General features: G+C 38.7%; 1 protein-coding gene and 1 pseudogene across 2 annotated transcripts; both read left to right on the top strand.

The window, feature by feature from the left end:
* Positions 1-1,739: 1,739 nt before the first annotated feature.
* On the top strand, positions 1,740-3,811 carry LOC137747457 (rust resistance kinase Lr10-like). The gene is made up of 2 exons (XM_068487573.2): positions 1,740-2,470; positions 2,618-3,811. Exons 1-2 carry the CDS (start codon positions 1,828-1,830, stop codon positions 3,742-3,744), a joined length of 1,770 nt encoding a protein of 589 aa, XP_068343674.2. The 5' UTR covers positions 1,740-1,827; the 3' UTR covers positions 3,745-3,811.
* Positions 3,812-6,232: 2,421 nt separating this feature from the next.
* On the top strand, positions 6,233-13,270 carry LOC148698392 (rust resistance kinase Lr10-like; annotated as a pseudogene). Its single transcript, XR_015951900.1, has 3 exons — positions 6,233-6,338; positions 11,537-12,024; positions 12,168-13,270. The product of XR_015951900.1 is annotated as a rust resistance kinase Lr10-like (transcript).
* Positions 13,271-14,210: the final 940 nt, after the last annotated feature.

Here is a 14,210-nt window from a genome sequence, read left to right as displayed (position 1 = left end):
TGATATAAAGCCATTGACAACAAGACCACATAAATCGCATAAGAGACACAAACAGATCACCGAAACAACACAGGGTTTACTAACTTAATCCGCTCAAGACGCTACAAACAAAAACTTCAAATTAAACTAAAGTCAATGACGTGTCCAGATGCGTGTCCATAGGGAAGACACGAGTACAGATGTGGCAAGAGACGTGGGTTGTACAACCATGAGGTTGTGTCCGTGGCAAGGACAACAAAGGATTAGTGCTTAGGATGGCAGAGGAAATACCACGGCAAGCTAGAGCCACCTGTCACATCGTCGTTGCCGCCACAAAAAGCCGCCAAGGGTTTCCGCTGACCAGGAAAAAGATAAGATTTGTGAACACCAAGGCCACATGGGTCACAACATAGCAAAATTGAAATCTTTGTCATCCTCAGCGTTATCCGACCGCTATCCACAAATTAAAGCAACGAATTGGGCAAGTGTGCAAAAAATTTCCAATGTGCGTCTATTGTGAATGATTTACAGGGATTGGGTTTAATGAGGTTTGTAGTTAAAGTGGTATGCAATTTAGAACACCAATACTTGATTACGTTCCTCTCATTTTTCTATTCACTATTGCCTCATTTGTTTTTTTTGTTGCATCGCCTCAAAAACCTTGTGCGTCTACATGTATGAGTATAACTTTTGGTTAAAACAGAAAGTCACATATTTCATAATTAACTATTTAAATTTCTTGCATATCACAATATATCTTTGTTCATACATTCAAACAAGCATGACAAATACTAAGGAAGAAAATAGGGAAAAAATGAAAATTATTGTCACTACAATTGTATATATTTTTTTCCTTTTGAATAAAAAATATTATCTACATTAAGGGGGTGAGGGAGTGGCCTAAGCCTTACAATGGGCTAGCAATAATATAGTTCAATTCGCCTTTGGTGAGAATCGAATATAAGACATTTCAATTACAAGTGAAGAGAAATATCCTAGACCCTAACTGGATATGTTATTATCATGGTCAGGCATTGGTATAGTAACAATATGTTTGGATAAGGATAATAAACTTAGAATTTTGACAAAAGTCAGAATTTATAAATTTACACAATTAATTCCTTTGTTTGGATTCATAAACATAGAAATTTAGACTTTCCACATGAGAAAAAACTTGGAATTTGGAACCTTCAATTCTCATGTTTAAATTTCATGTAAATATGTGTCATTTCTAAATTTCAGTAAGTGAGAGTTTAAAAATAACAAACATGTATTCATATTTCATTCCTCTTTGAGGTTAATCAAACAAGAAAATTTATAAATTCTAGAAAATAAAATTTTATTATTTCAATTTCTGTTATTTTAAAATTCTTAGTAATCTTAAATTTTCCCACCCAAACAAAGAATTTCCTTGTCATAGAACTTTCAATTAAGATCAAGAAAGACAACCCTTTTCTATTCTCACCAAAAGCAATTTTTATTTTAAAGCCGATCAATGCCAAACTGCAAAAGCAAAGTAGGAAGGCTAAAATTAAGGTGAAGAACCTGCTTCCACTTGTTTCCATAGGAAGGGGAGAGAGAGAGAGAGAGAGAGAGAGAACCCCAAGTAGTATTATAATATTGGTGGGGTTAAGTCACCTTCCGTGAAGTTGCAGTAAGGACTTCTATCCAGAGAAAAGTCAGTCAATGATGTTGACACAGTTAGTCAACGACAAAGATAGAATTGTGTAATCATAATGCTCTACCTCTTTTTCAGTAATGGAGGACAGTGTATAATTACTACGTACATAGGCTCAATTACAGAAAAGAAAAATCCATGCGCATTATTTTTTTATTATTATCTCAGAAATGCAGAAATTGATCGTCTCTTCCTTTTGCATATTGATACTGGTTTTCTTCAAACTAGTTGGAGCTAGCCAGTATATGTGCGCGGAATCTAACTGTAGCAATGATCAAGGCCCGGCTATCCATTTCCCATTGAACATCAGGCGCACACATCATTGTGGAAATCCTGGGCTTGAATGCAATGGGAGACATGAGCAGCAAATACTAATAAAATTTTTTGTCAAACACATAGATTACAAGCGTCAGGAAATCCAAGTCTATTTCTCAAGTAACTGCCTGCTGCTAAAGCCTGTTGAAATCCCAAACATGCCACGCTCTCCCTTCAACGTGTCAGTCGATTACAAGAGAAACGTTACCTTATTCAGTTGTCCTACTTCTGTTGCAAGTCCGTATACTCTGCAAGTCCCCTGCCTCGGCGACCGTGGCAAGAGAACTCATGCCATTGTTTCTGACTATGTTCTTCCATCTCTCTTCCGAAAGCTACGATCTTGTACAAAAATGTATGATGTTCCAATACCAATTGGATATGAGCCTCGTTTCAAATGGTCTATACCAAATTGCAGAAAATGTGGAGAGGGAAAGAGGTGTGGATGGCAGAACAATGGCATCAACAGTGAAATTAAATGTCTTCCCTGGAAGAGACCAAGTAAGGATAACATATATATTCATTGCTAGTTTTAAACATCTTTACATTTATGTCTTAGTAATTATTATTTAAAATATGTTGTCCAATCCATTTTTACTAGGAACATTACCTGACAGTCTCGTTTAAATTTGCAATGATCTTCTACAGGCAACACATGGAAAAAAGTGCTTACAGGTGGAATCCTGGGTGCTTTGCTTCTTGTTCTACTGATGATTGCAGCATATCGAGTATATAGCGCTGATAGAAAGGAAAAAGAGAGTCGATTACGAATTGAAAGATTCTTGGAGGATTACAAAGCACTCAAACCAAGCAGGTACTCGTACGCAGATATTAAGAGGATCACAAATCAATTCAAGGACAAGTTGGGCCAAGGAGCCTACGGAACTGTCTTCAAAGGAATGCTCTCTTCTGAATTCTTTATTGCTGTCAAAGTCCTCAACAGTTCTGAGGGAGATGGTGAAGAGTTCGTAAATGAAGTGCGAGCGATGGGTCATATCCACCACGTCAACGTGGCTCGCTTGGTTGGATTTTGTGCTGATGGATTTGTAAGAGCTCTTGTTTACGAGTTCTTCCCCAATGGTTCCCTGCAGGATTTCATTTCATCCGCAGATAGTAAGAATTCCTTTCTTGGTTGGGATAAGCTGCAAGATATTGCCCTAGGCATAGCCAAAGGAATTGAATATCTTCACCAGGGATGCGATCTACGAATCCTGCATTTCGACATCAAACCCCATAATGTTTTGCTAGACCAAAACTTCACTCCAAAAATTTCTGATTTTGGTTTGGCCAAGTTATGTTCCAAGGATCAAAGCTTGGTGTCCATGACTACAGCTAGGGGGACCATGGGCTACATTGCACCCGAAGTGTTCTCCAGGAATTTCGGAAATGTATCTTACAAGGCAGATGTCTATAGCTTTGGAATGCTGCTACTTGAGACGGTAGGAGGAAGGAAGAATATTGGTTCAATCACGGATAACACTACAAATGAAATTTACTATCCCCAGTGGATTTATAATCTTCTAGAGGAAGGGGATGACCTACGAATCCATATTGGGGAAGAAGGAGATGGTAAAATTCCAAAGAAACTTGCAATTATAGGGCTATGGTGTATCCAGTGGCACCCGTCGGATCGTCCTTCTATGAAAACAGCGGTTCAGATGTTAGAAGGAGGAGGAGAAAGCTTGAGTATGCCGCCTAATCCCTTTGTGCCTACTGGTCCTACAACTAGAAATGCAAGACGCCTAGAGCTAGAAGTTATTGCTGAATTAGAGTGAAATGTATATGCAGATATGTAGACATATAGTAATACTTACATTGAATAAGGGGATCGTTTGATAACCATTTCGTTTTCAGCTTTTAGTTTTCATTTTTCACTTTTTTGAAAATTGAAAACTAAAATCTTGTTTGGTAAATACTCTCAGTTAAAATAAAAAATAAAGACTGAGAACTAAAAAGTGAAAACTCAAAGGAAGTAGATTAAAAGTAGTTACCAAACAAACCGGAATCTCAATAAGAAAAAAAGATTGAATTGCACAATGCAATCCAAACCAATGAAAACATTAACATAGTAAAATTGAACAAATCTGATGAAAAAACAAAAAATTGTCAGATAAAAATAAGGATAAAGTAAAATATTTATAAATAGCTCATTGTCTCTTATGTCATCCATTATTTCTATAGGATATATAGATTCTCGGAAAATTTAGGTTCTCATCCCTTATTTTCATATTACATTAATTGAAACCTTATTATTTTTCTATTTTAGATCAAGGTCCCTTGACTTATTCTGTGGCATCATTTTAGTATTTAAAATATTACATGTCATCATAAATGAAATCTCATCACTTTCTGCATTTAAGGCAAAATAAACTATATGAGTAAGTTTAAAACAAGGAAAATCCATTTGAACTCCTCCATTCTTCTTATTCCCTTATGCACATCCGGAATCTACAACACCAGACCCAATTTTCTCCATTTTTTCTCCATTCCTGAATTGATCCAATGCATATCTGTTGAATAAACCTATTGTGATTACAATACAAATTAGCATCAATGGTTTTGTCGGCCTGTGAGATTTGTGTGGCATAGGCAAGGCAATGCAGGCATCGCTTTCTCAAAGAATCTGGTTAATTTAAACATGCAGAGATTGTAGAGTGAGCGGGCTATGTCAAAACTGTACCATTCTGAAGTCATCTTCTCTTGTTCTTTATATTTTTCCTTTTCCTTTTATTATTATATATTAGTCTTGATTATTCAATATCTGGTTGGCTACACTTATATCCACTACAATAGTTTAGGTCTTTTACGATTTGAAATATACGACGTATAATATTGATATGCCTTAAATGATATTATTCATGACATTTATAAAGATCATGTCGTAATACTCATGTATAATCTGTCATTCACAGCATTACTTTTGTGCAAGTTGTAACTAAAATTATTCACGACTTAAACGTTGTGTATCGTATTTGACAATTTATACAACGCGCTTTTTTTTTTATTTTTAGATTTTACGTTATGTCATAACGTGAACTTTCTATATATTTGGGTTCGTACTTTTTATGGCGTAAATAACACGTCGTAAATAATGGCACAGAAGTTTGTGGTAAAGAAGCCCGCGCACAAATTCATTCTCGCGCCTTCTCTTTTTTATTTAGCCGCTTCTTTTTTTCGGTTATTTATTTATTTTTTTCAAATTTCCCTCAAATCTTAAAAGGTTTGTATTGTCTTGGTAAACTTGAAAGAGAAACATTGCAATTGCATTTTCATGTACCCAATATTAATTGTCGAGAGCCCACCCCCTTCCCTTCTCTCTGACATCGTAACTCTCTCCTCTCCATCGATCTCGCTCCACCTGCTCGCCGTCGCTCTATATGCTCGTCATTGTTAGACAAATAAGGAATATGGTTAGAGTCCTTGTGTAATTGTATATAATATTATTATTGGAAGAATAAGCCGTCCTACAGCCGTCAAGCCGTCCTACAGCCGTCCTATCTTGTCCTACCTACACACTAGCCGTCTTACAGCCGTCAAGCCGTCCTACAGCCGTCCTACCTTGTCCTACCTACACACTAGGACGGCTACCTTGTCCTCTACAGCCGTCCTACCTTGTCCTACCTACACACTAGGACGGCTACCTTGTCCTACCTACACATTTGTATCATGTATATATATCCTTGTAATCTTGTAGAGAAAGATAATGAAAAAATAAGCATTCTCTTCCATTTGCATTCTCTTCCATAAGCATTCTCTTCCATTTGCATTCTCTTCCATTTTTCCACATTCATGTATCAATAACAAATATAATTTTTAGCCTACATACCTTTTTCTACATGGTATACAGAGCAGGTTTATAACCCTAGCCCTAATTTTTTTTTTTTTTCGGCAGCTTTCTCTGCCGTTCCCATGGCTGTTCGTGGCCCGTCCCGTCCCTCCTCTGCTTGTCCTCCCCTCCACTGCACCTACTGCAATTTTGATTATCATACCCGAGACACCTGCCATAAATTTCATGGCTATCCCGTTGGCCATCCCCTCCATGGCCAACCGTGGCGACCACCGCGCCGTGCCACTGCTTCCAGTTCTTCCCGCAGCCATGCACCTTCCAGTCCTCCCCGGTAGCCACGGTTTTCTGCTTCCCGGCCCCATAATTTCACCCAGGCCCATCACGTGCAAGGCACCCAGGCCCCCGCCTCCTCTTCTACTCCAGCGACCCACCAAGTGCACGGGACCCAGCCCACTTTGCATGACTTGCAGCTTGCCATGCCTGACCTCTATGCCGAGCAGCACTCCCGTGTTCTAGCTGCTCTACGTGACACTACCACCCCTCATCAGGCCAATGCCGTGCTCACTACTGATTTTGCCCAAGGTTTGTTACCTGTCACCTCTCGTCATGGTCAATGGATTCTTGACAGTGGTGCTACGGATCATATTACTTCTTCCACTTCATGTTTGGTTAATCGTTCTCCTTCACATTTGCCGCCTGTTTCTTTGCCTAGTGGTGCTTCCGCTCCCATTACTTTTACCGGCACTCTTCCTTTAAATTCCTCAGTTACTTTGAAGGATGTTTTATGTGTCCCTAATTTCCGAGTGGACCTTTTATCGGTTGGTAAACTTACAGATGGATTATCGTGTTCCATAACCTTCTTTCCTTCTTGGTGTGTTTTGCAGGACTTGGTTTCGAATGCGATGATTGGTGTCGGTAAGCGACGTGGCGATCTGTATTACCTTGTGGCCCTTACCTCTTCTCTCCCCACCCGTCAACCTCTCTGCAACATCATTACCATCCCCTCATCCCTCTGGCATAGGCGTCTTGGTCACCCCTCCTCCACTCGTTTGCAAGCTTTAGCATCTAGCTCTCTTAATTGCACTTTTGATTCTAGTCATATTTGTGATGTTTGTCCGTTGGCAAAACAAACTCGTCAACCTTTTCTTTTGAGTTCAATTTCATCAACTTTCCCTTTTGCTTTAATTCATTGTGATATTTGGGGCCCAAATCGTCAATCTTCTCTTTCTGGTGCTAATTATTTCTTAACCATTGTGGATGATTTTTCTCGCTTTACGTGGGTCTTCCTCATGAAACATAAATCCGACACTCAACAATTAATTAAGGATTTTTTTGCTTATGTCACTACCCAATTCCGCACTACCATCCAATGCATTCGTACTGACAATGGTGGTGAATTTTTATCTCTTCGTAGTTTTTTCTCTGATCATGGGGTGCTTTTACAAACTTCTTGTGTTTATACCCCCCAACAAAATGGCGTTGTTGAAAGAAAACATCGTCATCTTCTTGAAACCGCTCGTGCCCTTCGTTTTCAATCCCATCTTCCTATCAAGTTTTGGGGGGAATGTGTTCTTACCGCTACTTATCTCATCAATCGTCTCCCTACCCGTCTTCTCCATCATAAATCCCCATTTGAGGTTCTCTTTTCAAAAACCCCATCTTATGACCACTTCCGCGTCTTTGGTTGTCTGGCATATGCCACCTCTGTCACTCCCACCACCAAATTTTCCCCTCGGGCTCATCGTTGCATTTTTCTCGGTTATCCTCATGGACAAAAGGCCTATACCCTTTACGATCTCGACAATCACCGCATTTTCACTAGTCGAGACGTCATCTTTCACGAAAGTACTTTCCCTTATGCCGTTTCTCACCCTCCTATCCCATCCTCTTCGCCTACCCTACCCATCCCACCCCCTCTGGACTTTACATATAACCCACCCCTTCCTGCCCCGACGCCTCACCCTCCTCCACCTTCCTCCCCTTCCACGCCTCCCACAGATTCCCTTGCTGCCCCATTACCCGTTCCTCCCCATGCCCCTGCCCTCTCGGCATCCCCTCTTTCCCCTCCCGCTACTTCCTTACCTTTCACCCTTTTACCCACGGACATCCCTACCCCCCCACTACCTACCAATCCTCCCCTTCCCCGCACCTCTTCCCGTGCCCATAAACCTCCATCCTATTTAAAAGACTACGTTTGCTCGCAGGTGATTCTGCCATCCCACCCATCTTCGACTTCGCAACCCGGTTCTACACAAGGTACGCGATATCCACTTTGTAATTTTCTCTCTTATCACCGTTACTCTCCCAGGCATTTTTCTTACATTAACTCTGTCAGTCGGACTGTGGAGCCTTCCTCCTTTGCCGAGGCTGCCACTGACCCCAATTGGCAACGTGCTATGACTGAGGAGCTTCAAGCTTTACATGCTAATGGTACTTGGACTTTAACTTCCTTGCCCCCTGGCAAAATTCCCATTGGTTGTAAGTGGGTGTACAAACTCAAGCACAATTCCGACGGCTCTATTGACCGCTACAAAGCTCGTTTGGTTGCTAAAGGCTTCACTCAGGCTGAAGGTATTGATTATCATGACACTTTTTCTCCTACTGCTAAGATGATTACGGTGCGTTGTCTTCTTGCTCTTGCTGCTAGTCAGTCTTGGTCTCTTCATCAGCTTGATGTTAATAATGCTTTCTTACATGGTGACTTACATGAAGAAATCTATATGTCTCCTCCTCCTGGTCTTCGGCGACAGGGGGAGAATCTTGTGTGTCGCCTTCACAAGTCACTTTATGGTCTTAAGCAGGCTTCTCGCCAATGGTTTGCCAAATTCACTAGTGCCATCATTTCTGCCGGTTTTCAACAATCCAAAGCTGACTATTCATTGTTCACTAAAAAGTCTGGTATTTCTTTCACAGCTTTGCTCATTTATGCGGATGATATTGTGATTACAGGCAATGATGCTAGTGCCATTAATTCTCTGAAGTCTTTTCTCCGTGATCATTTTCGGATAAAAGACCTTGGTGATTTAAAATATTTTTTGGGTATTGAGGTTTCTCGTTCCAAACAAGGGATTTATATTTCTCAACGCAAGTATGCATTAGAGATTCTCAAGGACTATGGTTTTTTGGGAGCACGACCCATTGCTTTTCCTATGGATGACACAAAATTATCTGATAAAGGAGAATTTCTCAAGGATCCTGAAAAGTATCGACGATTAGTAGGTCGGTTAATATATCTCACTATCACTCGGCCGGATATCACCTATTCTGTGCATGTTCTAAGCCGTTTTATGCACGAGCCAAGGATATCTCATATGGATGCTACGCTTCGTATTGTTCGTTATTTGAAGGCTACTCCAGGTCAAGGTTTATTATTTCGTTCTGACAACCAGACCAAGTTAACTGCGTTTTGTGATTCTGATTGGGCAGGTTGCCCTATCACTCGCCGTTCGACTACTGGGTATTGTGTATTCTTGGGCGGTTCTTTGATTTCTTGGCGGACGAAACGACAGAAAACCGTTTCGCTCTCTTCAGCAGAGGCGGAATATAAGGCCATGGCAGGTGCTTGTTGCGAGATAGTTTGGCTTCGTTTTTTGTTGAAGGATTTGAACATTCCTTTGGATGGTCCTTCCATTTTATTTTGTGATAATCAAGCAGCGTTACATATAGCTGCCAATCCTGTTTTTCATGAACGAACTCGTCACATTGAGATGGATTGTCACTTTATACGAGATAAGATTGTAGATGGCATAATAGAGACCAAGCATGTGGGTACGGCACAACAGTTGGCAGACTTGTTTACCAAACCTCTTGGGAAAGAAAAATTTTCGGGTATGTTACGCAAGTTGGGAGTTCTTGACATCCACTCTCCAACTTGAGGGGGAGTGTTAGACAAATAAGGAATATGGTTGGAGTCCTTGTGTAATTGTATATAATATTATTATTGGAAGAATAAGCCGTCCTACAGCCGTCAAGCCGTCCTACAGCCGTCCTATCTTGTCCTACCTACACACTAGCCGTCCTACAGCCGTCAAGCCGTCCTACAGCCGTCCTACCTTGTCCTACCTACACACTAGGACGGCTACCTTGTCCTCTACAGCCGTCCTACCTTGTCCTACCTACACACTAGGACGGCTACCTTGTCCTACCTACACATTTGTATCATGTATATATATCCTTGTAATCTTGTAGAGAAAGATAATGAAAAAATAAGCATTCTCTTCCATTTGCATTCTCTTCCATAAGCATTCTCTTCCATTTGCATTCTCTTCCATTTTTCCACATTCATGTATCAATAACAAATATAATTTTTAGCCTACATACCTTTTTCTACAGTCATCGCCGTCGATTCGTCTGCTCGTCGTCACCGTCACCCGTCTGCTTTCCGTCACCGTCGAAGTGCCCCGCCATTGAAGATCTGAAATCCCCAATACAGGGTGCTTTTCGGCATTTCGTTCTCCAAAACTTTAGGTATGCTCTCAATCTGTATCAACCCTATCCTGTCCCCTTTATATTTTTGTTTAGTCTCAACTTTATGGTGCTTTTCTTAGATTTGTTCTATCATTGTAATTTTAAGGGATTTTAGATAATGAATTTGGTTGAGAATCTCAGTTAGGTTTGTAATTGTTTTCTTGGTTGCCTGGGTTTGAGGATGATTAATCCACTTTCTGAATTTTAATTACTTTGAACTTTGATTTTTGGGAAACTGCAATCAAAATGTTGCTATGGCTTTATAGTTAGAATCGATTGTGAGTCTTTGCACCACATCAAGCAATACCCCGGTGTTGTAATTCCGAGGTTTGTAATTGCCGCTGTTAATGATGGTTTGGTCCATCCTTTTTAGAGAGATGACTTCAATGATTGAAACTAGTTTATCATTATTTCAGAACTCTGTAATACAGAGACTTGATATTCCAAAAAATATTTGCATGAATATATGTGCATTGACTGACTATTTTTCAGTCTTTGATAGTGGAGATAACTCTTTCAGGTTATATGTAGTTCTTACAGAAATTTTATGGTATTTTGGTTGGTTTTGTGTTTTGGTTGTAGCAAACTGGTGGATGCCCTGAGATGACTAGTTATCTACAAAGTGGTAATCTACGAAGTGGTTGGATCCTGAACAGTACAAAGTCTAAGTCATTTTATGTAAAGGTAAATCCTGTTACTTTTAATTACTTATATGTGAATGCCTGCCATTTGAATTAAAAATTCATTTAGTAAAGACATTTATATGCTCAAAAGAAGGATTTTATTTTTTATTTTTTTTTATATGCCATGTAACTGGTGGTGGCTAGCCTCTTCTTTTTAAAACTCCAGTGTGTTTCAATTACACTAGTCAATCGTTCTTATGTGGATTATGTTTTGTTGATAAGATGGCCAAGACAAAGTTGTAGAGCCCTAGTAGCAGGGTGCTGTTGACATTTATATTTTTCTTTTGAAGGGGTGTTTATTGCTTTTATACTTTCATTGTTTACTCTCATACGTACAATACTGAAAAATCAGCATGTATTGACGCGTAATTTTAGTTCCTTATTTATACAGAATTTTGATTACATGTCCAAATTACCCAAGATTCTTTTTCCTTTACAAACTTGTGGAGTGCATTACATGGATGTGATTCATGTATGAAATACACATGACTCACTAATTTAAGGGCTGCATCGTTGACTGTACAGTTTTCAATTCTTTATAATCATTAGTGTAGACAGTTTTTAATTCTTTATAATCATGAGTATAACAATAGTTTCTATAACAAAATTCTGTTAAATATGTAATACCAGTATTTGTCAAACACATAGATTACAAGCGTCAGGAAATCCAAGTGTGTATCCCCCAAGTAACTGCCTGCTGTTAAAGCCTGTCGAAATCACAAACATAGATTACAAGCATCAGGAAATCCTAGTGTCTCCCCCAAGTAACCACTTGTCATATTCTCTCATCAGAAACTTTACCTTATTCAGTTATCCTACTTCTGTTGCAAGAGATACATATGGGTATCAAGTCCCCTGCCTCGGCGACCCTGGCAGCAGACTTTATACCATTCATTCTGCATATCAATTGGAAGATCTCATCCCAGATCTACGATCTTGTTCAAAGATGTATGATGTTTTATCAGTTCCATTAGGTGAGTGGGTGGGTAATGGCTATTTTCTTCAATTCAAATGGTCGAAACCAAATTGTACAGAATGTGAAGTAGAGGGAAAGATGTGTAGATGGAAGAACAATGGTACCAACAGTGAAATTGATTGTCAAGACGTGAGGTAACCAAGTAAGGAGAACATGATATTCATTGCTAGTATTAAACATCGTTACATTTATGTCTCAGTAATAATTATTTGAAGGATGTTGTCTGATCCATTTTTCTGAGGATATTAATTGTCAGTCTCGATTTAATTTGCAATTCTTTTACAGGCAACACATGGAAATTAGTGGTAACAGGTGGAATCCTGGGTGCTTTGCTTCTTGTTCTACTGATGATTGCAGCATACCGGGTATATAGCACTGATAGGAAGGAAAAAGAGTCGATTAAGAATTGAAAGATTCTTGGAGGACTACACAGCACTCAAACCAAGCAGGTATTCGTACGCAGATATTAAGAGGATTACAAATCAATTCAAGGACAAGTTGGGCGAAGGAGCCTATAGAACTGTCTTCAAAGGAATGCTCTCTTCTGGATTCTTTATTGTTGTCAAAGTCCTCAACAGTTCCAAGGGAGATGGGGAAGAGTACGTAAATGAAGTGCGAACGATGGGTCATATCCACCATGTCAACGTGGCTCGCCTGGTTGGATTTTGTGCTGATGGATTTGTACGAGCTCTTGTTTACGAGTTCTTCCCCAATGGTTCCCTGCAGGATTTCATTTCATCTACAGATAATAAGAATTCATTTCTTGGTTGGGATAAGCTGCAAGATATTGCCCTAGGCATAGCCAAAGGAATTGAATATCTTCACCAGGGATGCGATCTGCGAATCCTGTATTTCGACATCAAACCCCATAATGTTTTGCTAGACCAAAACTTCACTCCAAAAATTTCTGATTTTGGTTTGGCCAAAAGGATCAAGGCTTGGTGTTCATGACTACAGCTAGGGGAACCATGGGCTACATTGCACCTGAAGTGTTCTCCAGGAATTTCGGAAATGTGTCTTACAAGGCAGATGCCTATAGCTTTGGAATGCTGCTGCTTGAGATGGTAGGAGGAAGGAAGAGTATTGGTTCAATCACGGATAACACTATAAATGAAATTTACTATCCACGGTGGATTTATAATCTTTTAGAGGAAGGGGATGACCTACGAATCCATATTGGGGAAGAAGGAGATGGTAAAATTCCAAAGAAACTTGCAAGAGGAGAAAGCTTTAGTATGCCGCCTAATCCCTTTGTGCCTACTGGTCCTACAACTAGAAATGCAAGACGCCTAGAGCTAGAAGCTATTGTTGAATTAGAGTAAAATGTATATGCAAATATGTAGACATATAGTAATATTTACATTGAATAAGGGGCCGTTTGATAACCATTTTGTTATCAGCTTTTAGTTTTCATTTATCACCTTTTTGAAAACCAAAAACTAAAATCTTGTTTAGTAATTACTTTTAGTTAAAAAAAAAATGAAGACTGAGAACTAAAAAGTAAAAAACTCAAAGGAAATAGATTAAAAGTAGTTACCGAACAAACAAGAATCCCAATTAAAAAAAAAAGAAAAGAAAAAGAGAGATTGAATTGAATCGCACAACACAATTCAAACCAATCAAAGCATCAAAATAGCAAAAAAAATTTAAATTCTAGTTGGTTAGATTCTGAACATAGTAAAAATGAACATATCCGATTAAAAAATAAAAAATTCTCGGATAAAAATAGGGATAAAGTAAAATATTTTTAAATAGCTCCTTGTCTCTTATGTCATCCATTAATTCTATAGTATATATAGATTTTTATTGAGTTTAATCTTAATAAAAAAAAGACTTCTTGTATCACAGAAAATACAAGAACCCATTATTTGAATGAAATAAAAACTATGGGACGGAGATATAAATGGATCCTTTTATCCACGAGCAAATTATATTTATTTGATACATTGTTGTCAATATGAATGTTGAGAAAAGACTACAAATGAAAAAACAATTTATAAATATAATTAACAATTTCAATTTCAATCAATTAGACAATTAGAATTATAAGAAGAAAAAAAAAAAAAAGAAGAAATTTCAGTTTTCAGTTTAAGAAAAATAAACAAAAACTGAAAGTTGAAAACAAAATGGTTATCAAAGCCGTCCAAATAATAGAAGTTTGTTTCCGCTCTTTGTTTAAGCATAGTGCCAAATTTTGTTTTGTCATTTTTTTAACGTTTATTTTTTGTTACAGTAGAAGCCTAGAAGGAAAGCGAGCACTGGACTTACCAAAACTCTTTAACTTATTTCTACACACCAGGAGCTTGATTTCGGTTCTTATTTATACTA

The sequence above is a fragment of the Pyrus communis genome, chromosome 2 (assembly GCF_041283825.1).
Source record: "Pyrus communis isolate YQ-2024b chromosome 2, ASM4128382v1, whole genome shotgun sequence".
NCBI lineage: Eukaryota > Viridiplantae > Streptophyta > Magnoliopsida > Rosales > Rosaceae > Pyrus > Pyrus communis.
Note: the sequence above shows the minus strand (reverse complement) of the source record. Positions and strands in the feature narration are given on the sequence as shown.